This window comes from Parasteatoda tepidariorum, chromosome 4 (genome assembly GCF_982258835.1).
Source record: "Parasteatoda tepidariorum strain Cologne lab strain chromosome 4, Ptep-v5.0, whole genome shotgun sequence".
Taxonomy (NCBI): Eukaryota; Metazoa; Arthropoda; class Arachnida; order Araneae; family Theridiidae; genus Parasteatoda; species Parasteatoda tepidariorum.
In genome coordinates this window covers 13582471-13608276 of record NC_141758.1, presented here as the reverse complement: position 1 = coordinate 13608276, position 25806 = coordinate 13582471, and the positions used below count along the sequence as shown (strand labels likewise).

Here is a 25806-nt window from a genome sequence, read left to right as displayed (position 1 = left end):
TAGAACTATTCAAGTAGCTAACTCTATATTCTTGTCTAAATCCTTTTTATTAAGAAATTAATGCCACATATAATGCATACAATGTATATAGAAATATTTCCAAATAATATTATATTTATTTTTATAATCAATAATATTATTTCCAAAAACTTAGGGATGTAAGAAAAGGATATAACATATTGATTATTTACAGGTGTAATATTATTTTTAATATTATTTGTTCTATGCAATTTTTAGTTACAATGGAGTAATTATCTCACAACTAATTGTTCACTGAGAAAAATAATTCACAGCCACTACATGTTTTCGAGCCGTTACTCATTTTCAAGGCCGTTACTCATTGCGAAAGCTAACCATCATATTTTGAGGGTCAAGTATCATAATCTTCCCCCAAAAATTTTTAAATTATTTATTATACTTTATTATATAAATTTTACTTCTTATTTACGACTCAGAGAAAGAACATTTTCTGTGAATCATTTAATAACTTAAAATGTCCGCAGTATTTCTTAATTAAGTAGCATGCTCAAGGACCCCAATATTAAATCCTAGTTAGTGATAATCTGATTAATCAATCAAAACTATTTAAAATGTTCACTCTTTTACTCACTTTACGTCGTCACCTTTTTAGGTCAAAATTATGCATAACTTTCCATCTTAGCTGCATTATTTTCACCTTTAATAACAACATCATTCAAGGATTCCGATATTGTTCAAAAATATGGGAAAGGAGTGAGGCATATTTAAATACATATTTTTATAGGAATATTCCTTTTTCGAGATTTTTCAACCGTGTGACATTTTTTTCTATCTTTTACTGTTCTTGACATCTTTCAGTGTGTTTCTTTCATCAAATTCTATTGTTTAACACTAGATAGTCTTTTTCGATATTAATGGCAAAAAAGTTTTATCTCATCACTGCGTAAGTCAATTATCTGATTTTATTTTGTTTTAAGATCAATCAAATAGATTGTACTGATTTCGAACGCTAACAATATTTTTAATCTCCGTAACATATGAGGTTAATTAAACTTAAACAGTAAGTATTAGTTATATATTTATTGCTTTTAATCTTTGTTTAATTTTGAGGTTATTTGCAATATTAAATTTTAATATGTATATCTTTCGAAAATATATTGTATGTTACGATGCAATTTTCATTTTATATGCATTCATATTAAATTATTTGTAATGATTCAGGAATCGGTAGGGTATATATCAATAAACATATATATATATATATATATATATATATATATATATATATATATATATATATATATATATATACATATATTATATATGTTTACACTGTGATAACTGTTATAGCATATATATATATATATAGCATTGTTGATAAATGCACTACTGACACCGCTTAACTTTTTTGTTTCTAGAAACAATTAGCAGAGATAATGCCAATTTGCTGCACTTTTCTTAACAATTATTTTCTAGTGGTAATGAAATTTAACCCTTTAACGGGCCCTTTATTTCTAGTAAAGGTAAATGAAAGTATTTTTGGAATTGAAATTGTTTTAAGATCAGTAATTGATATATAAAAAAAAAACTCATTTAGTTTATAAAAATGCCATTTTTTTGGCGGTAAATATATTTAACATGACCTATTAGGAACTTACTGACTTTTACTTTTCTTTATTTATAAAATAAATTCCTTAAATGCTACAAACTTTAAAAGGAATTATGTATTCTATAACTTTTAGACGTTTTTTAAAAGTGACAAATGGTTACCAATTTCATTCAAACTCACTTCAAGAAAGCTGAAGTTATTGAAAAATGGAAACCTAAATTAAAAGTGGTAAAACGTGGTGGTAAGTATACTTACCACGGCCTTCAAAAGGGTTAAGTTGTTTTTTTAGATTATTATATTTATTTTAAGTGATTTTTTTCACCACTGCAAATCAAAATTCCAAGTTTAACTTGATCAAGTATCATATGATATGTAGTTTTATAACAGTTACGTTGTGGTGTTACTTCTAAGACTAGGCGTATTTATCCACATTCACAACTTTTACTATTTAATTCGCTACCAATTTATTAAAACCTTTCCAAAAAGCCGAGCAAATGGTAGAAAATGGTAGAAATTAGAAAGTACATTCAGACCCCAATTTAACCAGCCAATATTTTTACCCCAATTTAACACCAAGTTATCGACAATTATTTGACCTAAAATTAACAAACCAGTTCAAATTTTTTGTTGTGTAATGATTTTTTGTATTTCCGATTGACATGAAGATAAAAACCCTTATTTATGAATAATAAATCGCGAATTAACGAATAATTTTAACAGCCTGAAAAAATCAGCTTTTTTTTATACAATCTTTTCATTTTTTTGAATACTTGAAATTTGGACATCTTTAGTTGCTCAAATTTAAACTTTCAAGTATTCAACGTCGAGTATTTCTTCTCAAAAAGCAACAGTGTGCCACCATCTACAGATCTTGGTGTCATTCGCTCCTTAAGAAGCTAATTAGAGAAGCAGCTTATAAGAAAAATTAAATGGTCTCTGAACGAAAATTCAGAAAAAAACATAGAAAGCCAACGTTTCGGATGCTCTATAGATATTTTTAAAAGAATTTTAAGGCTCAAATTTCAAAAAATACAATTAAAAATGCTTTTAGTTGATTCTATTTCTTGGCTCGGAGCTGCATTCGCAATCCCCTCCGCAGTTTTACTCATGCATAAGAACAGTGCAGAGAGCAAACCAATACCACACGAGGACCAAAACAGCACACCCTCGGTCCCATCGCAGGCTGATCAAAGTGGGTACCCACTTTCACACTGACATCAGCCAGTGATGCTTGTCTTTGGTGATCTGCTTTGAACCATGTCTTAACGATCAGTCCACTGCGAGACTAATTGTCAGAAATGAAAATATGACTTCCTTGAGAATTAGTGTAAAGAAACTGATATTGCAACTCCTAAATACATTTTTTTAAAAATATTTTGCAGTTTGCAGAGATGCCAACTGCTCCGGACACGTCAAAATAATTAAAAAACGGTAAATAACTACAAAGGAAATTTCGCAAATATTTGACTATTTTTGCCTGCTTGTTAAGAGGTATAGCATGACGTAAGTGCTATAAAGTGGTGAATGATATAAGTCTACGAATTGTTCAGAAATAGTGGTGGATAAAAATCTACTACATTGAATTTATTAAACCAAGAATCACAATTGATAAAGTACCACTTTAAAATATATATTTGTTGTCCGGAGCAAGTTGGCATCTCTGAGTTTGTGCTTAGAATAGTTCAGTTTAAAGATAATTAAACTTCTAATTAAACTGAATTCAAATCTGAATTTAAACTAATTTGTTATTTTTGTTGCTAAGCCTAAAACGAAAGCCTATATTTTTTCTTTCTTTGTAAATTTATGTTGTTTAGAATTTTATTAAGAATATTTTTACATATTTTATTTATATTTTATTATTTATATTTTTACATATTTTATTTATATTTTATTATTTATATTTTATTATTTATATTTTATTATTTATGTTTTATGTTGTTTAGAATATTTTATTTATAATGACGTATTTAGATTTTCAAATAAACAATATTTGAGCGTTATTGTATAGCTATGACAACCATAAAAAAAAAAACAGTATCAGTTTAAGATAAAGGTCTAAAACATTTTTATCGCTGATTTGCTTGCGTGTTTTGAATAAAATTCAATCAGGTCAGCAAATTTTTTTCTAAAATAAAAGTAAATAATAAAGTGCTCCTGCAATATTGGCATAGGCAAAAATATTGTATAATTTTGACCTACATTTAAATTTATTTTAGAGCTTTAAATGTAAATTTAAGCGTTAAAATCATAAAAAATTAGATCATTTGTATATTAGTCATTGTAACGAAATATATTACAGATTGAAACAACGTAAAGGATTTCACAAGAACGTTCACTGAAAACTTTTTTTTACAAATTTGTTATTCTTCTAATTTCAGAAGTCTAAATTCAAAGCGTAAATCCTATTGCTGTCATTAAGAGTATTTTATGAAAAATGTATTAAAACAGGACACACTATTCACGATATAAAATTAACTCTTATCTATATCAATTATTTTTTAGCTACATGGAGGGAAAATTTTTTGTTGTATATACTCAAGTACTTAATCTCAACTACTTAGGGTGCAGGAATTATGAATATCAAACTAGTTTTGTTCCGAAAGCTACAGATTGTTTTCGAATCGTTATGGTTAGTTTAGTTTTTTTCCCTGAAAGTAAAGTTCGCAAAAAAAAAAAAGGAAAAGAAAATATGGACCTCCCTTAATAACTTTTTATCTAATGATCGGATCTTCACGTTCAAGGACTCAATCTTAATGGCTCAAAAAAGTATCCTCAAATATGCTAATTAATAAGTGTAGACGATATTTTAAGTGACAAAATCAGACACAAAAACGTACTTTCTCAGAATGAGCATGCCTTTTTTTGAAGGATTCTAATTTCTGACCCCTAAAATTATAGGGGGTAGCCGCAATCTGGGAAATATGGTCCCCATAGTTTAGTCAAGACAGCGATCCAAAGTTTAGACCACTTAATGATAATTTTCTTTTTGGTTCTTCATTATAACTCGAAAACATTTTAGGCGAACTGAAAAAATATTTTGCACGTAATTATGAAATTCGCTTATCCAAAGATAATTCCATGCAAACAATAACATTTATTAAATATTTATTACTTTTTACTATTGCTTTTAATAATGACCAAAAAATTTTGAATTGTAAAGTATGAAATTTTTTGCATCATTTTAAAGAACATATTTTTACATGACAAAATACACAATTTGAGTAAAATTGCTTGAACAGTTTTTGAGAAATCGAATTTTAAACATCTGACTTTTTTGAAATTTAATTTTTCTTGAACTATTCAACCGACTTTGCTCAAATTTTGTATTTTATCGTGTAAATTTATTTTCTTTTAAATTATGCAAAAACATTTCCTACTTAACAATTCAAAATATTTACGACTTTTAAATAAAAAATTACAAGTAATAAATATCTTCTAGAACTCGAGATATAGCGAAATACGCAAAAATTAAAATTAACATTACGAGGTCCAAACTTTGGAGCGCTCTCCTGACTAAACTATTGGGACCATATTTCCCAAATTGTGGCTATCTCCTATCTTTCGAGGGTCAGAAATCCGATTCCATAAAAAATAGATATATTTATTTAAAGAAAGTACGTTTTTGTTCTTGATTTCGTAACCTAAAATATCGGCTTTACTTATTAATTAGTATATTTGAGGTCTCCACCTCGAGGCATAAAGATTGAGTCCTTGAACGGGAAGATCCAATCATTAGATCAAAAGTTATTCACGATGCTTTGTTGCTTTTTTTTGGTGCACTGTGTAAGCTTATAAATGATGTATAGTATTATATGCATACATATACATTTGTTTTCTTCTTTCAAAATAACACTCAAAACAAAAAGAACATGTGACGATAGCATCAAAAACTAAAATGCATTATTGCTTTTTTTGTCTACCACTCCCTACGTGGCAGAAAAGTAGAGGCACTTAGCATCGAAATAATATTCTGGTAAGGAATATATTATGAAATTACATAAAAATTGCAACTTGTGGAGAGAAATCGATTACAGATTTGAAAATTCAGCGACGATATCAAAATCTTATGCAACAGTTCCGTTAAAAAATCTTACGAAACAAAACAAAAGTTTTCGTTTGCAATTAATTAATTGTTTGAAAAGAAATAATTTAAATGATTGTTATAATATTTACAAGAGAATATTTTTGTGTACAGAATTATAAACACTTGTCAAAATAGTCATTTTTTTGCTGTAGGACATTTAACTAACTGGATTCGGAGTCGAACAAATTTTTAAAGCTATAACTCCTTGCTTTCTAAAATTGAATAAAATTTAAGGGGAAGAGTAAATACGGTCTATAAAAAGCTTTGAAAAAAATTATATCAATTCTTTTTTTAAACTTTTTTTTTAAAAATAGCGAAACATCTTTTTCATAATTCTGTAGATTTATTAGAAAATGCCTAGCATACTTATGAATACAAATTTATTAAATTACATCTTTTTTTATCTTTAACTTTTTTTAAAATACTTAAGGGATCATACGAACCATGCTCTCTTCTGTAATAATAATAACATATTATTTCGTATGACGACCAAGTTTATGAAGAACATATAAATCCGGATCAAAGTTAAGATAGCTGCAATTGAGTTAACTGACCACTGAATTAGATTCATCTTGTCTTTGATGCCGCTGCAGTAGTTGCTGTATTCTTGACACTGTCGTATGTGTTCACTTTGCTGGACAGTTTTTTACTCTGTTTGTAGCAACCCATTTATAAAATCAATACTTCTAGTATATTTTCAAGAATACTTTCAGAATACTTTAGTTGACGAGATAGCCTGATTGGTAGGCCGTTGGATCCATGTCCAAGAGTCGTGAGTTCAATCCCCGCCGGCAGAAGACTTCCCTTGCAGTAAATGGTGACTGATGCACTTTAAAACTGTTGGTTAACAAAGTCCTCCATGTTCCCATAACAAATCATATCTCCGGGGAGGGGTATCTGAAGTGGAGATTGATCGCTCTCTGGTTCAGGCGAAAATTACTATCTGTGGGTGAATGAATGGATGTATGAATGGTTCCGTCCTATAAGCGGGCTGTGACGTGTCTTAACGATGAATGGCGCTACTGAAAAACAAAAAACGCATTCTCTGCCTAATTCTTTCAGTTTCACCCAGCAGGTTTGCTGGAATTGGAAAGTGTCATTAGAAACAACAACAGCACAACAGAATACTTTTAATTGTTTTCTATCAATTAATCTAATCTACTTTGCAGTGATTCCTGCCAGATTTGTGCTCACACTCTTGGGCTTTCTCGGTTACATCAGTTTGTACGCCATGCGAGTGAACCTAAATGTAGCAATAGTAGCCATGGTGGGAAAACAACATCACTCTGAAAATGGAACCAATGCAACAATAACATGTGCTGAACTCATTGTTTATAAAAATGAAACGAATGAAAATGATACTCAGGTAAGTTGTCTTATGTCACGATCGTTGTAAAATTGCTCGTAAAAATGATTTCCTTTTAAAAAAACAAAAGGATTTTAAAAGTGATATTTTGATGATATCTGTAATAAGTCTAAAGAAAGATTGCTCTCCCTGATTAAGAATTAACATTTAAATTCCTAGCAGGAGTTTATATGTTAATGTTAATATGTTATGCAGGAGTAATTAAAAAAAACTCTTTATGCCTAAAACTTATTTGTGGAAAATGCTGACACATTTCAGTTATTTTTATTTCAAATCGTGTACTACTTTCTACAATGGTATGAAATTGTTTCATGATTTAGTAATTATTCTTATAATTTTTATGTATTAATGATAATACAATTAAAAATACTTTATAATATTACAAATTTTAAAAATAACCTTTTCCATCTCTTTATAAAGATATTTGAACGGGAAATCAAATAATTATGCTCATTTTCTTTTTGCTGTCAAAATGACCACAACAGTCATCCTAGTTTTAAACTGTGGTGCAGATAATTTTTAGATTTAACATTAATTAAAAAATTACACCGTTCCTACCACTATTTCATTTTTAGTAAGATTCAGTGATCATTATATTTCAAATACTTAATGCATACCTGCCAACTTTTACTCTTTCTGAGAATGGATTTTTCAAGTGGTAGTAAAACAGTCACCGAAAAACAATCTTACTCCAAAATATATTTATATTTTGACTTCGTAAAATTACGCTATTCCAGTGATTAGAATACTTTTATATATTCGTTGTAATAATTTATATGTAGTGGTGGCCAAACTCATTTATAATTATTATTATAATTCAAAAAGTCTAATGAATGCATATATATCAATACGTATATGCGTATATTTCGATGCTAAATTTCAATACTCTGCATGAAAGCATGTTACTAGATATTATACAGAACTGAGTCAAAAATGATTAGATACCGCATGGTACAGTTTAAAGATGATACAGTGTCAAAAATGCCAAGTTGCATCATTTAGTAAAAAAAAATTTTTTCCTGTGATATCAAAGTGTCAGTCATTTTTAGCTTAGTATTTTTAATTTTAAATAATTTCCCACCACTACAAAAAAAATTCAAAGTATAATATAAAATCCGAATTTGCAGCCGTAAACCTAAAAATTAAATCCACTGTTCAACAACGGTTATTTAAAAAAAAGTCACAGCTCATAGAAAAGCAGTGAAAACTAGAAAGTGATAGAAAATACGTCGCTATCTCTATTTAATTAATGAATATTATTCGTTTTCATCATTATTTGCTAATCAGCGTAGATTCATAAAATAAATTAATTTAAAGCATGACAACAGGGTTCCTGTAGCATACCTGCCAACTTTAAATCCTTCCGAGGATTATTTTCCACTGTGGTAGTAAAATGGAATTCAAATTACAATTTGAGGCAGAAACATAGTGTATTTTGAAAAAGCTTATGCAGGCTACTATTTTAATATTACATATTTATATATGTGATTAATTTTTTTAAGAATAGTGGTGGTCAAAAATATTATAAATTAAATTTATAAATGCAAAAATTATATAGAAATCATACTACCACTTTAATATCGAAATAAAATTTTACGCCAAATGCGTATAAATTGGCATGTATGCTGTAGTCCTTGAAAAGTTTTAGCAGTAAAATTATGTTAACACTAGAGGATGTATCTTTTTTTTACAAATAAGTGGTTTAAATCCTGGAATTTTAATGCATATATACTTTCTCAGCAAAACAATTGTCAGTGGTGGTTACACAGAAATTAAAATATCGATACTTGTATTATTTTTGCTACCGCTTTCAAAACTTTTTAAGAACCTAAGGGAATCCTCGATAAATTCTTTATTTCAAGTTTTTTAACACTATGCGGTCCGCATATATTTAGTGATAAGTTTACCATGTAACCGGTTCCGTGTAACTTGCTCCGCTTTGTAAAATAGTATTTTCTAGTGGTAGCGAAATTTAAGTTACTTTTAGTTTAGTATTTTTCATTATAAGTAATTTTTTCACCACTAAATATCAAAAATTATAAGTATGATATAAAATGCAACGGTAAAGCATCAAACTACTGGTTACTATATTAAAAAGTAGGCGTAACTATCCTTCTTTAACGAATTTTACTATATAATTTGCTACCACTTTATTAAAACTATTCCAGGAAGCGGAGCAGTTGGCATCCATGTACTCTATTGTCCCTTGACAAAATGTCACATGAATATCAGGTTGCAAAGCGCGACATCTATGTGTTGTCACCGGCCACTTACGTTTGGCTTGGACATGAAACCAACGTGTTGTCACCTGCTGTTATTGTATGGCACCAACATGTAGTCACCGGCAGCTAACGTTTGGTTTTCACGTGACAACACGTTGGTGTCACCGGACACGAAAGTATTTATATAGAAGTTCAGTTCATGTACCAATACCAGAGATGCCAACTGCTCTGGACATGCCAAAATAAGTAAAAAACGATAAATAACTACAAAGTAAATTTTGCAAATATTTTGCAATTTTTGCTTGCTTTTTAAATGGTATTAGCGTGACATAAGTACTACGAAGTGGTGAATTATATAATCCTACGAATTATTTAGAAATAGTGGTGGATTAAAATCTAATAAATTGAATTTATTAATCCAAGAATCACACAATCGATAAACTACCACTTTAAAATATATATTTGCTGTCCGGAGCAAGTTGGCATCTCTGCAACACAGGCTTTCTTTTTTAAATATTTTACGCGGGCTATTTATGAAAGACTGTATGGAAGCTTTCTACTGCTGGAAGCGATGCCTTAGCTCTATTAAGTACTCAATCGTGGGATTACTTTATCAGCTGAAAACAATATTTTTCTATTTCAGACAGGTGAATTTACATGGGATTCCAATATTCAAGGACAAGTAGTCGGATCGTATTTCTATGGATACATAGTAACACAGATTCCTGGGGGTTTGTTGGCCGAGAGATACGGTGCTAAATGGATCTATGGGTTCGGGATTCTGATGACGTCTCTCTTGACATTTCTGTCACCCATAGCAGCAAGATGGAATGTATGGTCATTGGTTGCACTTCGAGTTCTTATGGGATTAGCTGGGGTAAGTTACAATGTAAATTTTTAACTTGTTGGAAGTATCCCTGATTGTATATGTCAAAGAGCTGAATAAAAGAAAGTGCGTCTTTTGAGAAAAATACTATCGGTTATGTGTATGGAATTTAGCTTTTTTTTTCTATTTCCGGTCATTAAAAATGTATGTATTTCGTTTACGAGCATTATTCCGTTAACTCTTCGAGTACCTATGGGAATAGAGTAGGGTAAGTCACAAAGCGAATTTTAAATTTGTTGGATTTGCTGGAAGTATCTCGTATTGTATACGTCAACGAGCTGAATTAAAAAAAGTATCATATGATATTTTGAGAAATAGACTATTGGTAATAGGTATGGAATATAGATTTATAATAGAAATATAAAATTATTGTGTAATTTTATCATTTGCAAATCTATTAGTTCTTTACTCAATTGATTGTACAAATTTGCTGGACTCAAATTATTTTGACCTTGTATACATATATTTAAATATTCTTTCTCTGAAGTGGTGGGCACTATTATTTAAATAACTTTATTAAAATATTATGCAATATCTCCAGGGATGCCAACTGCTCCGCTTTCCTGAATAGTATCAATAAAGTGGTAGCAAATTATATAGTAAAATTCGTTAAAGAAGGATAGTTACGCTTACTTTTTAATAGAGTAAACAGTAGATGGATGCTTTAACGTTGCGTTTCATATAATACTCATAATTTTTAGTATTTAGTAGTGAAAAAAATGACTTAAAATTAAAAATACTAAACTCAAAGTAACTTAAATTTCGCTACCACTAGAAAATATTGTTTTACAAGCGGAGCAAGTTGGCATCTCTATCTCCGCTGAAATTAGAAAGACTATTTTCTGAAACTATGCTGATTCCTTAACCCTTTAACGGGAACTTTATTTCTAGTAAAGGTAAATTAAAGTATTTCTGGAATTGAAATTTTTCTAAGAACAGTAATTGATATAAAAAAAACAACTCATTTAGTTTATAAAAATTAACTAAATTAACCCTTACAACCCCTAATTTTGTTGCCTTCCATCTGAAGTTGAGTGGGCTTCAGGGCACTAATGGGGATTAAAACTTATTTATTCGGTTAACATGAGCGCCATATATATATATATATATATATATATATATATATATATATATATATATATATATATATATATATATATATATATATATATATATATATATATATATATATATATATATATATATATATATATATATATATATATATATATATATATATATATATATATATATATATATATATATATATATATATATATATATATATATATATATATATATTATATACATACATTATATACATACATTATATATTATATACATATATATACATTATGTGAATGATGTATATATATATGTAACAAATGAAACAATAAGTTTCATTTATTGCGCATAAGCTGCAAGTAAACAGAACTCATACGATAAGTTCAAAATGAAGATAAAACAAAAGAAAATTGCGGACATATGAAAAAAGGGGGGAAAGAAAAATAGTAATAAGAAAATAACATGCAACATCCATGTGCCAAATCTGTGGCTAAAATTATCTACTAAAATTTTTTTTCTTTGGTAATTTATATTATTTTTCCATGTGCAAATCCATTTCGAGCAAATCCGTGGCTAAAATTATGTGCAAAACAGGCAATTCATGTTTCTCTTTTCTATTTTATATGTTTTTCTTAAATAAATATTTATTTTCAAAAATCATTTATGGTCAACTTCTTTAAATTATCCAGTATAATATTACCTTGCGCCCATCCATTTTTGGGCCCATCCTTAGTAACTAACAAATCGAGCGCACTTCAGCAATGCAGTAAGAACGCCACTTTAAAACAAAACTCCTCCAGTTACATTCAATTTGCGCTTTTGTTTTCATATTTTGCAATCTGGTAATCTTGTTACAAAAATATTTTAAATCATTCTTGAAAAATTTCCCGTTCACGTAAGTACATTTGAATTCGCTACTCGTTTTATAGATTATGTTTTATTCTGTTTTTTTCTTTTTTTTAAATTTTGTTTTCTGTTTTAACGTGTTATTTTTGCTTATTGTGTTCTATTTTATTTGTTCTAATTTTAGTAAAAAATTTTTGAGTGCTCCTCACACTATTCTATTGATATATTTTGCTTTGGCTAGATTGATACAATATCAGAAAGCACTCATTGTTGCTGATATAATCGTGTGGGCTGATAAAAAGATTATATCTTTTATTTTCCGGATTTTTTTTTAAAAAAATTTATCCTTTTTTTCCCCCAGTTGTTTGTTATTTTTTATTATTATTTTTCTTTCCCCCCTTTTTCCATCTATCTGTAATTTTCCCTTGTTTTATCTTCATTTTGAACTTATACAGGGTGTCTCAGTTAAACGTTTCAGAACTCCTAAGAGGGGTAAGGTGCATCCTGACGACTCAAAATCATATAGCAATGTGGGGTCGAAAATGCTTTCCTGAAGCGGTGATGTACACAGAAGCACCATAAGGAAAAGAGACCGCAAGCGAAATATCATTTTAATAATACATTGTAAAAAGCATAAGGTACATGGGTCAAAGTAAGTGTTCGAAGTTTCTGCCACTGGCTACAATGCACACCTCACATCTCCGGCTCATGGACATCCGAACATTCTGCAATACTCCAGAATTTCTCCGGTAGCTACTGCGATTCTTGCAACCAGGTCCTCAGCATTGTCAACAGGGGTGTCATTAACCAGTGTTTTCATATGACCCCAGAAATAAAAATCAAGACATGATAGGTCTGGTGACCGAGGAGGCCAACGCACTGGAAAGCTCGGAACTTTCGTACAACGCCATCTACCGCGTCTGGAAAGCATTTCCGACCCCGCATTGCTATATGATTTTGAGTCGTCAGGATGCACTCTACCCCTCTTAGGAGTTCTAAAACGTTTAACTGAGACACCCTGTATATATATATATATATATATATATATATATATATATATATATATATATATATATATATATATATATATATATATATATATATATATATATATATATATATATATATATATATATATATATATATATATATATATATATATATAAACATAATATTTTGTTTTTCCACTTTTTAAAGGGCGTATCCTTTCCAGCGATGAATGTTATGATTGGCAAATGGGTGCCGAAGACAGAACGAAGCAGAATATCTACGACCATGAATATGGGTGTGATGATTGGCACTCTTTTGACAAACATAGTCACAGGACAATTAAGCGAGGGGTCATTTTTGGGTGGATGGCCCTCTGTATTTTATGTTTCTGGTAAGTCATGTTAATTATTAGCATATGCGCAGACAACTTCCTACAACTACGGAATTTCCGTAATTTTTGAAGACTTTTTTTTCTTTGTGGTAGCAAATGTAGTGTATTAATATTATATATATAATAATAATGAAATAAATAAGAACTAAAAGAGTTTTATTCAGTACTATATATTTTTAAACAGTAAACGGGCAAAATTATGGAAACACTTCTACATAAACTTTATGTAAACTATATATTTAAGCAGCAAATGTATTAGAATATTTTATATAACAAAACTGTTGGCATAATTTGAAACAAAAAGCTTGAAGCTTTTTAAAATAATGGTGTCGTTTTTTTTAAATGGTACCAAAATGTAAAGTTTGGATAGCCCAAATTATGGACAGGGAGTTTATAATTTCGTTCCCGTTCTAATACAAGCAATTTTGAAATCATAAATTCAATAGGATCTAAATGTTTATAGTAGAATGCTTTTTTTTAACATAAATGCATTGAAAATTTTAAGTAGTTTTTAACTTCTTACTCTCATTTCTGTCGATGCAAATTTTCAATAGGTAAAAAAGACTCCCTTTCTAAAAGATTTAAGCAAGATTTTTTGTATTGCGTCAATAGATTTGCCATACAAAATACATACAAAAACATTTGTTGCCATACAAAAACATTTGCTACTAAAAGCAAGAATTTTTACACATCGAGTAAGAAGAAGTGTCTCCTTAAACTTGTCCAACTTCGGCATATGAAACGGCAGAAGGTCATATGATTTTGAACTTAAGTCCGGAAAATGGTTTAAGAAAAATTCGAATTGTTGCAAATATTTGTGCTTCAGTACATTGCCATTGGAAATATTTCGTATAAGTGCCAAAAGATGGAAGGCGACATCCATGTTTGCATATATATATATATATATATATATATATATATATATATATATATATATATATATATATATATATATATATATATATATATATATATATGCAAACATGGATGTCGCTTCCTAGTCAAAAAATTCACAACACACAAACAATTAGACAAATACCTCAGAAGCAATTTAAAATTAAAAATTTATTGAGCCTTGATGTATATTAAAAATAACTAAAATTATGTTCAAAAGTATTGAAAATCAATTGGATTTTTTTTCTTTCCATTTGGATGGTATTATTATTAGAATACAGACACGTTATATCTTTATATACAATTTTTATTTTTTAAAAAAAAAACTTGATATACTATATGAATTTTGACCTGTATTTCACGTAAGTAACTTTAATAAATAAATTAGAGGCTTGATAATATTCTTTAAGAATACTAAGAGTTTCCATCGTTACAATTTTTTATAATGCAATACTACAGAACCTTAACCAGGAAGTGTGAAGAGTACAGGAAGTGTGTACAAGTTTTAAAAAAAAGAACGGGAAAAGGATTAATCCTTTAGCACTTCCCAGTGTTTCTTTTTATTTAAACATATTGTTTTTTTCTTCCTGTTTATTCCCTATCTGTTATTTCAATTTATTCTTGTTAATTTTTCTCTTTTAGGTTTACTAGGGAGTGTATGGTTTGTTCTATGGGCTCTATTAATTCATGAAAAGCCTGAAGATCACCCCCGTATCTCAAAACAAGAACTTATATATATTCAGGAGGGTATCGATAAATCGAAAAAGAAAGTAAGTTTAAAAAAATTACTATTTTTAATTTCATTTCGCAGCAATTTATAAACAAATACAAATTTGAAATCTCAATATCAAGGGGTGGTAATGGCCTCAGACACCCAGTTCTACTACAACGAACGAAATCTCAATATCTTACTTTCAAAAATTCAAACTGAAATACTTTTAATTTTTTAATATCTGTTTCTTGATACTGAAAATTAGTATTCAAATTATTCAACTACAGCAAAATTTGTAGGATTTGCTTTAAAAATTGTGGGTCAACAATCTTTGCCATGTTTGAGACGCAGATACTGGTTTTACAACCACTCTTCTGTTGTTGTTGTTGTCGCTGGTCATTTAGGCAGAGTGGGTGCGATTGTTCTTTTACCAGTGGCGCCATGTATCGCCAAGAATTCGGCTCCTGTCACGCCCATACTCAACACCCGTTTATAGGGCGGACCCATTCATACATTCATTCATATACGGATCGTAATTTTGACCTGAACCGGAGAACGATCAACCTGCTATTCCGTACCCCCGAGGTATAATTTGCCGTGAAAAAAATTGAGGACTTTGTGACCCAACAGATTTAACGTGACCCGGTCTCCATATACTACACGGTAAGTTTTCAGAAGGCTGGATTCGAACTCGTGAACGTGAGACCAGTGTCCTGCCAACTAGGCTATCCTGGTCAACCACTCTTCTCCGAGATACAGATATTGATGCTATCTGCCAATCATAATTTCACAACTCTTAAGACCTCTCTCGCAACCCTTTAAATGTTGTCTTTATGTGAAAACAACCGTCAGAAGAAAAGTATTGCATAATTGCCAACACCTAGTTGATATTTCCTCCTTTTACCTTCCACTTCAGCATCAGAAAAATGCAGAGCTTCATTTCAGATACAAATATAAATGTTCATTTTTAACATGTTATGGTACAGAGTAATTATCTTGTTTCTGTGAAATAAATCTTAATAATGAAACACTTAGGCTACTATTATTTATTTATATTTTGGAAAACAGGAAGCGTTCATTTGAAAGTACACGAAACATAAATGGTTTAAGTGAGCTCTCAATAACAGTTTACCAAACAAGAGTGCGCACTTCTACGGCATTAATCTTAAGGGTTAAACATAAAATTTTAAAATTGTGATTATTTATTTATTTAATTTTTTTAAAACTTTATTTCGCAACGTACTGCTAAGAGACATTTTTTACTCTTTGAAGCAGGTGGGATTCCAGTGTCTCTTTTGTATATTTTTTTCTGACACTCTAAATGCTATTTTAAGTATAATTTTGGTGTTATAAAACGCAGTATTATAGTAACTGAAAAAAATATTAGTATATCAGAATTACATTTCCACTAAGAAATCAAATGCCGAATAAAAAAATAATGTTAATTTTTTATTCATATTCCAAATGTTATCAATATTTGATTTTGTAAATTGTGGAAATTTCAAAAAAAGAGTAATTATTTCTTTCAGACCTAACTGTAAATAACATAAATGGTTATAATTAATTTAGATCTAACTGTAACCACCTGCAAATTTGAAAAATTATTGTTTGTAATTGAGCCGTATTCAGAAAATTCTGTGATTAACGCAATAAAAAGTCACTTAGGTTTCATACTGTTATTTCATATCCATAACTTATTCCAACGCTAAATAATGATACAAAATAGTGAAAAAAATGTAAAAAAATATGTTTAACAAATTCTGCACCAAAGGTTTTGTCACTTACCTAAAAAATTTTAAAATTAAATAATCGAATACTTTATAATAGATGCAAACTTGTTAAGTTTTTCAGAAAAATGTTAAGATGTGGAAAAGATAATAAGAACTATAGTCTTGATAATTACCTAAAAACTCCCCATTTAGTGAAAACTTTAAAGCTTTACTATATAACTAAAGATCGTATAAATACTAGTTTTATTTATTGATTTGTTATCATTACTAAAGAAATTTGTTAAAACATTAATTTTGATACTATTAAAATAAAATTTCTTGAGCTATCTTAAAAGCGAGCAGTTATATTGACTCTAAAGTTGAGTTGTATGATTAGTACAAGTTTTATAGAACTCACTGCACATGTTTTCCCTCCTTTTACCAGGACACGAAAATGCCATGGAAGTCCATCTGGACGTCAATGCCCATGTGGGCTCTTATTGTTGCCCATTTTGGGCAAAACTGGGTATTTTACACATTGCTCACAATGATGCCAACATACCTGGGTAATGTCTTACACTTTGATTTAAAAGACGTAAGTTTTAAATACATTTATACCTATATAATCTATTTACTTTTATTTTCTTCTTCTGAGGTTATAGATTTATTAAGAATTTTAAAGCTATCTCCATTAAAAAGATAATGTCATGTTCGGGAGTATTTACTTAAGACACCCTGGAGGCAAAGTAGTAAAACTAGTAATGTCATATAGCATCCTTAACTTCAAATCTAATTTACAGGTCTGCTAAAAGTTTTAATAAATTCAGAGAATTAAATAGAAAAAAAATAGTGCGTGGAGTCCCTCCCCGCGGAAGAAGTTCAACTTCGCAACCCGCGACGTTAAATGTAGAAGAATCAGCAGTCGTAGAAGGATCACTAGTTCTATTCAACGACTCTTTTCCTGCTCCGCTCGCTTCCGTGCTCTGTAATCACGGTAATATTGTGCATTTTTCCCTCGTGGTGAACCAGTGGAAGTGCTTGTGGTTGCCTCATCGTCTCACCCTGGAAAATGTATTTGTATTAATAATGTATGTGAATGCGTCATAATGTAATTTCTGAAGAGAAACAATCAATTGATATTCACAAGAGACGTACCTTGACATAACCTTAAATCCGTCGCATTGTCCGTGGGATTGTTTTCACTCATTTTTTACAATTGTTATCCACTAAATTTGAAAATAAAAAATACTACCCTATTAAATTATATGTGTATCATATCAACAAAAACAATACTTTTATGGCTTTTATTATTTTTATGCTATTGAGAACCAAAACAATATGGAAATGAATGAGGAAAAACTGGATTCTACCACGTGATTTCCCGGCCAATAAAAATGCAGCGTTAAACGTTTAACCCAACCTTGTTGGAAGTCGCATAAGAAGTATAACTTTAAAAACTTAACTAAAATATTAATAATTACGATTACGGAAAATACTAACTGAAAATTAAATTAATTAAATTTCGTTACCACTAGAAAGTTGGTAGCCCTGATTGGCTGCCAACTTTCATCTCTTTTTTTTGTAAAAAAGCTAGTGGTAACATTCTAGTGGAGACTAAGTTAATGTTTTTCGGTATTATTTTTAATCATTTAAACTTATTTTAAACATTACTTCATCAAGCCAGCCAACTACTACGATTTTTGTAAAATATTTCATAGAGTGGTGGACTTTCAAAATCGAAGCTTCCAAATTTTTGGTAGTTTTGACAAAATTTTAACCATGATGAAACCCTGAAAACTAGAACAATGGGTGAAAGCCCTTATATAGCAAGACGGAAAAGAGAAAAACCTGGAACTTAAAACATTTCATTCCAGCATTTTTTTCGAATGAAATATCTGTAACTATCAAGATTTCTTTTATAATTCTGGCATATATATAAAACTGCTTCTTTTCCAAGATAAAGTAGATATTGTTGAAAAATTTAAAAAAGTAATAAGTAAACTCCTCCCCAAAACTAGCTATAACTGAAATGGTTTTACTACCAGCCTTTCCTCTTTTCCGTCTCGCTTTCACCCCTGACTAGAACAGAAGAAACGCGCAAAAAGTTTCAGCCCTGCTTGACAAAAAGTTCATATGCAGCCCCAATTTGTTCAACCGCTTTCGTGGTGAGGTTTTTAAAATGTTGGCGAGGAGAACATGTTTGTATTTTCAATGTAATCTTACTTTTAAATTTACTTGTATTATATTAACGGATGAAACTAATTTTGGGTTGTTCTTATCGAGAATGTCAAGGGCGAGGGGTGTTGCTTAGTGGGCAAAGGAGTACCTGTGCACTGTGGCACGCACCTCCTATCTAATAAATTTGAAGAAATAAAAATAGTGGGGCATGTTAACCCCTTGGGGACGGGTGATTCAGAAAAGCATTCGTACAAAATCAGAATCAAGTTGCAATTAAATAAAAAACGGTAACTTAAATGCAGTCTTTGCTAATTTGACAGACTTACTTTGTTTTGACTTTAATTATTGTTAGTTTAATCATATATATAATCAATGTTAGTTCAAAGTATAACTAAATAGTTTTATTTTGAACAAAGTAATGGTGAATTAAATAAATCAAAGAATTATAACTCCGCCCACAAATGAACTGCTGAAGAACTACTTTGATTACCAGTTTTATATTTTTACCCTGATTGATACGGTTTTATGCTGTCACATATTTGTGACAGTCGGCGCGAAAGGGTTAATCTAATAAAGATGGGAAAAAATTGTGTAAAAAAGTTGGGTGGGAGTCTAGCGGGTCGAGAATGTCAAACTGCCTTAAAAGAGGGGTAATAGGGAACAAACATTATACTTCCATGGAACTTGGGTATTTATTTCTTTTTATTCGAGAGTGGCACAGAATTCGTTTTTCGTTTCATTTTGTTAGAACATAAACTTAGCTTACCAAGACAGTTAGTCCGTTTTTGGCTCTGATCATTTTTTGAATTAGATCTAAGTATAAAAATGTAGATTTAACGATTTTGAAAACTTTGAATACTTACATCTAACAGTATCAATAACCTTGTTAAATGCCAAATTTCCTTGGTAGTTTATATTGTGTACTTTCATATTCAGTAAACATATGATGATTCTATACCCAGATGAAGAGATCGGAAAAATTTGAAAAATAGTTTAACAATATTAATTTAAAAAACGGAATCAATTAAAAATTCATTTTCTTATATACCCATATTAATTTCCGTCAATTCTTTAAACACACTTTTCAAATTCCGTTAAATTTAAAAGACGCACAGCTTGAGTACTCGAATTCTGGGTTTCACTTTCGTCAAAATATTAATGTTTGTTATTTAGAAACAGTTTAATTGATACGAAAAACTTAACATTTTCCATTTAAGTAACTTACATAACGTATTTCAATTAATCTTTTTTTTTAAGAAGCTATGCGAATTAACGGCATGACTGTGGAAAACGATAATTATTGTTTAGAATTTTAATTTCATAAACATCTGAAAAACAAGTTTCTATTTATTTATTTAGAATGGTTTGGTATCTGGTATACCTTACTTGATGATGGCGCTTTTCGCACTTCCTGCAAGCGTAATAGCTGATTTTCTTAGAGCTGGAGATTATCTCCAAGTCACCACGATCAGGAAAATAATGAACAGTATAGGTAACAATACAATTTTTTTCTCTTTTTTTGTCGAGAATCTTTTTTAATTAAATTTGTCTCGCGTCTTATAGATTACCGTATTAATAATTGCTTTCTTTAGCTGATCTATATATATATTTCTCTTACACGGCAACAAAAAAAAAGCCTCATTACAACTCCCCGAATGGCGACGCTAGAAAATCGACCAATGATTGCCGTTAAAAATGTCGCATGTCAAATCTAGCTGAGATGGCTCAACATATAGCGCTTTTAAAGACGGAAACTGAAATAACCAGAGAGAGCATAAGCTAGGCAGAAGTGAGTAGTCTTTGTCGATAGATCTCTATTTTAGTATTTTGTCGAAAGCGCTTTTTTCACGAATTTAAATATTACGAATTTATTTGACGATTTTTGATTTATATCACGAATTTATTTGTTTTACTAGAATTAATTTGTTTATGCAGGTTTTTCCATTGCAATTCACTTATTTCAATTTTTAATATTCTTAATTATAGTCAAAATTTTAACCTTTTTAAAGAGATATCAGTTTTGGAAATTTTATCTTAAGATTTTATACTATAGCACATTTCTAATAGGTTTAACTAGAGCTCCTGAATTAGACAGGCCGACTTATCATTTATTTTTGGAGCAAAGAGCTAACATAAGAACATAACATAATTAATACTAACATAACGTTAACTTGCGAACTTGTTTGCTCCAATATTGCTTGATACGTCAGCTCTGATAGTATAGGAGCCTTAGGTTTAACGAATTACATGTCATTTATTTGAATTCAAATTTATTTTAATGACTTAGTATTTAATAAAAAGATGTAATTTTTTTTTTAAAAAAAAGTTGTTATATGGATTTGAATGATTGTTGTGAATTCTTAGAATTTTGTGCATTTGCAATGTACCTAAGTTAGTAGCGAGCGTTAGCGACCAGGGGGCGCAGCGCACTAGTATCCGAAATTATGCTCCGTTAGGAACAACAATATTAGAATGGAATGTAAAATCCACGTGTTTCAACAACTGCTAACTGTACAGTTTCTTATGAAATATATTCATTTGATATTTTTTATTTGACTTTACGCGATTACTTTGAGTAAAACAATTTTTGGCATTATCTCAATATGTGATCTACCCATATGAGTTACTGGAATTCCCTATAGCAAAGTTTGGTAGAGTGTACCCGATAATGGAACTTAACCTTAAGAAACATCAGTTCACGGTACACCAGGCAATGGCTCTTTCCCTTAAATATAAATGTAGAGTATGCCAAGTAGCGGAACTTACCCATAAAAAAAATTGTGTAGGGTATACCTGGTGAATGCAAACGGAGCAAATGCCCTAAAAGAGCAAAGCAGCAAAAATTAAGCTATTAAAAAAATTTCAATTACTCATAAAGATCGTAGATCAGAATATTACTTAATTTTCAATACACCATAAAGTTAGTAATAATTTAAGAATGAAAAGTCAGAAGGTAAAATATGGCGTAGCTGCATGTATCAAGGGATGCACAAAACTACGCTGAGCTATACATCCGATTGATTTCGTCTAATGATAAACGTCATAAAGTTACTTAAGAAAGTAATTTTATGTTAAAGTTACTTAAGTTAAAGATGGTTATAGTCCATTGTTTTGTTACTTGTGTGGCAGATCTACAAATTGTAGCTATTTTAGTTAAAAGAGAGGTCGTGTTATTCTTTCCGCGAAATTTACTTTATCAGTAGTTGAAATCTGCCAGTCAGTAAATAGTCAAGGAAAGAACAATAATCGAGAATGCGTTTTAATCAATCCCAAGTCAAGATATTATAAGAACCTACCAAAAACAGAAAATATTTCACCTAGTCACAAACGCTGATGTTTTCTATGCTAAACTTTGTCATACTTTACTCATATATTAGTCATACTTCACATTATTAGTATTACTCGTGTTATTGCTCATACTTAGTCATTCTTCATATTATTAGAGATCTCAAATTTTATTCAAAAAATTTAAAGTCTCAATATAATTTAAATCAGTGATCCACATTTAAAAATATCTTAATACTGATGAAAGTTAGAAACTAGGTTTTAGTTTCATTCGATTCAAAATGTAACCCTACAGAAATTTAACGTTATTTAACGTTCGTTTTAGTAGTCTATTCGAGAAACGCGAAAGTTTTCCCTCAAATGGAGGGTAATGAAACGTTGTGCAGCGATGCCGATTAAAATTTTTATGTTAAGTTGTGTTTCAGTTTCTAACTAATAGATTAAAAAAATACTTGTTTAATTTAATTTTTTGTTTGATATCTACAACTGAACTGTTTAAAATCTTTTTATAGCATTTTTTGGTCCGGCTTTATGCGCAGTAGCCATTGCTTTTACTGGATGTAGACCCATCATCATCATCATTCTATTTTCCTTGTCATTTGGTCTGAACGGTTTAATCTTTTCGAGTTTGATGGTTAACCATGTCGACATGAGTCCTAATTACGCAGGTAAGTCAAATGTTTTTGTGCTTTCTATATTGGCGTTTTATGAACTAATGCTAATTTATTCGCTAAATAAATTTTATAAGAGCTGCATACTAAAATAAGGAATTATATTTTAAAACTTTTTATGCATTTTAGGAAACCAATAGTCACCAATTTAATTCAAAAGTATTTCATCAGTGCTAAGCTATGAAGAAACATAGTCGCAAACCTGCTCGGCCGTTAAGAAATAATTTTATTATTTAATTTATACTAGCAATATTATTGTTTTGACGAATTAAATCTTGAAGTTTAAAATTTCAGAAAAAAAATTAAACTACCATGACGAATCAATAATTTAAAGAGATCCGTATATAAAATTTATTTGTTCGCACAATATGCATATGGATATGTGATGCCAACCTGCTCCAGACAGCATATTTATCGAATGACAGTCTTCTTAGTCACCACTTCTTAACTATCATGTATGATTTTAGGCTTAACAATTCGAATTTTAGGATTTTTACTCACTACTATTTCTAAATAATTCAAAGGCTTAGGTGATATCTCATTTTGCTACACATAGGCCGTTGAAGCAACCCCACCTGTTATCCACAGACTCAATACAAACGGAACCCAAATTCCTGACGAATGGTATAGGGGCAGCTTCGCGACCCAGGTGCCCATCTAAATCGCACTACTAGGAAAGTTAGACCGTGGGGCCTTCTTGACCGACGGTATATCCCGCCCAGTGCTGTGAGAAGCATGGAGGTAGCGGGTTCGAATCCCACCTTGACAATGGATGTTTTTCCTAGATGTCCTTCTTTAAATTGTTCTATCTGTCCTTCTACATGTTGTAATTGTTTTCGTAGGCCATTCAGACAAGGTGTTCTTCTTTCCCTGTGGCGCCATCTACGGCAAAGAATTCAACTTCTGCAACCCATACGTAACACCAGTTAATAGGGCGGACCCATTTATACATTCATCCACAGATCTTAACTTTGACCAGAACCAGAGACCGATCAGTCTCCAATTCAGTACCCCAGAGGCATAATTGTCATGGGAGCATGGAGGGCTTTGTGAACCGACAGATTTAAAGTGCACCAGTCACCATTTACTTCTGCCGGCTGGATTCGAACTTCCGTTCTTACGAACGGGAGTCTAATGCCCTGCCAACAAGGCATTCCCGGCTCGTCCTTCTATTTGACAAAGGTTTATAAGCCTGAAAATGCATCAAATTCCAATAAAGCATAAGTTAAGTCGTGCTATGCTGTTTTAATAGTTTGCGTAAACAACCGAAAATCTGCGAATTTTTTTTTTGTATTTCTCTAATGTTTTTCAAAATATTTTGTTGAACCTGGAGCAGTTGGCATCCCTGTTACAGATAATTCTTTCGAACTTAATTGTTGCATTGCTGCCATTTAGTAAAACTTTTTTGAACGACAGTACATGTTAAGAGGTAAGAACAAATGAAAACCTAAATTTAAACTGATAAATAGTTTGGTCTTTTAAAAATTGCATTAATTATATTTACCACTACCTTGGAATGGATTAAGTAAATCTTTCATTTTAAAATGTTAATTACAATTTTCATCATTTTAAATGATAATTATTATATTCTAGGAACTCTTTTTGGAATAACAAATGGAATCGCAACTCTACCAGGATTTCTTGCTCCCTTGTTTGTTGGAGCATTATTGCAAAGTGGTGTAAGTAATTTTATCCACAGTACAAGCATACTTCGATCCCTTTTCACTATAATGGGAAATCAAAACTCACCACACTGAAATTAAATATTTTTGTATTTATGTATAGTAACCGAATTATTTAATCTTCCAACGTCTCAATCATATGGCTACATTTCAAGTAGATGGAGTCACAAATAACTTCCGATGCTGTTTAGTAAATCGGGGCCAGTAGAATTATGCTACTTATGAATTCACGATTAATTCACTAGATGGAAGATTGTTTAATGCTATTACTGGTGGATAGAAGTGTGCTTGCGAAATGGGGAGGGTGAGACCTGGAAATTGATTATTGGAATTAATTTGGTACTGATTTAAGGAGGAAATGCTTGGTAAGTAGGGTCTGCTAACTTTCTCCTCTTTCGGGAAACATTTCTTCTAGTAAGAGCTAAGTTTATACTTTATTGCATTATTCATGCTTTTATAAGTTTGGTTTAAAGTTGTTTTTCGTAACACTGCTTGTAAATTATTCGAAGGCTTATATAAAAAACCACTTTCCAGTCGACCTAACACATACATATTTAAGGATAAATATCAATGTTTGTCATTTTTGGTGCATCTTCATTGAAATTATATTTTATGTAATGCTACTCTGTTAAATTTAAATAGTAATTATCCTCTATATTTTTGTATTTTTAGCAAACACTCAGAAATTGGGGTCTTGTCTATCTCAGTTCAGCGGGTATCCATATCTTTACTGGACTTTTCTATGACATTTTTGCCTCATCTGAACTCCAACCATGGAATGATGAAAGCGAGGAGGAAAAATCTGAAAAGAAAGCCTCCACTTTATCCGATACATATAGTCAACAATCAAAACTCTAGAATGAAATTTCTAATTAACATCTTTAAAGAACGAGTTTTGCGTCTGCTTCAGTGGACATTTGTATCTGTGTATATAAGAAACCTTCACAACATATATTCATCTATGCATTATCATTAAATTTATCATGTTATTAATATTTTGTGATTTTATTTCTATACAGCCGTAACAACATGGAACAATTATAGGTCTACAACTTACGGGAATAAGTCTCCAGAACACCACTTTTATATATGTTCAGGACTGACGAAAGGATAAAGAAGCTTTCTACACTATTTAAAAGTATACCTACTACAGAGGGGAGTTCGTAAAAGGATACTGAATAGAGATTACGTCTAAGTGACCTTAGGCTGCTAGAGTCAGAAAGGCTCCTGCTGTAAA

At 30.5% G+C, this 25806-nt stretch overlaps 1 protein-coding gene across 1 annotated transcript; it reads left to right on the top strand.

Annotated features, from left to right (window-relative positions):
• The first annotated feature begins 867 nt into the window (after nucleotides 1–867).
• LOC107455761 (putative inorganic phosphate cotransporter) lies at nucleotides 868–25562 on the top strand. Its single transcript, XM_087160694.1, has 10 exons — nucleotides 868–1039; nucleotides 6842–7038; nucleotides 9904–10137; nucleotides 13255–13438; nucleotides 14975–15102; nucleotides 17199–17348; nucleotides 20291–20423; nucleotides 22729–22884; nucleotides 24481–24566; nucleotides 25242–25562. Coding segments are annotated over exons 1-10 (1455 nt in total). The 5' UTR covers nucleotides 868–1038; the 3' UTR covers nucleotides 25428–25562.
• Nucleotides 25563–25806: the final 244 nt, after the last annotated feature.

Excerpts from the sequence above, each read along its gene's own strand:
- LOC107455761 (XM_087160694.1), top strand. Across the intron at positions 7,039-9,903 it reads CGAATGAAAATGATACTCAG|ACAGGTGAATTTACATGGGA; the intron begins GTAAGTTGTCTT and ends TTTCTATTTCAG. Across the intron at positions 15,103-17,198 it reads TCGATAAATCGAAAAAGAAA|GACACGAAAATGCCATGGAA; the intron begins GTAAGTTTAAAA and ends TCCTTTTACCAG.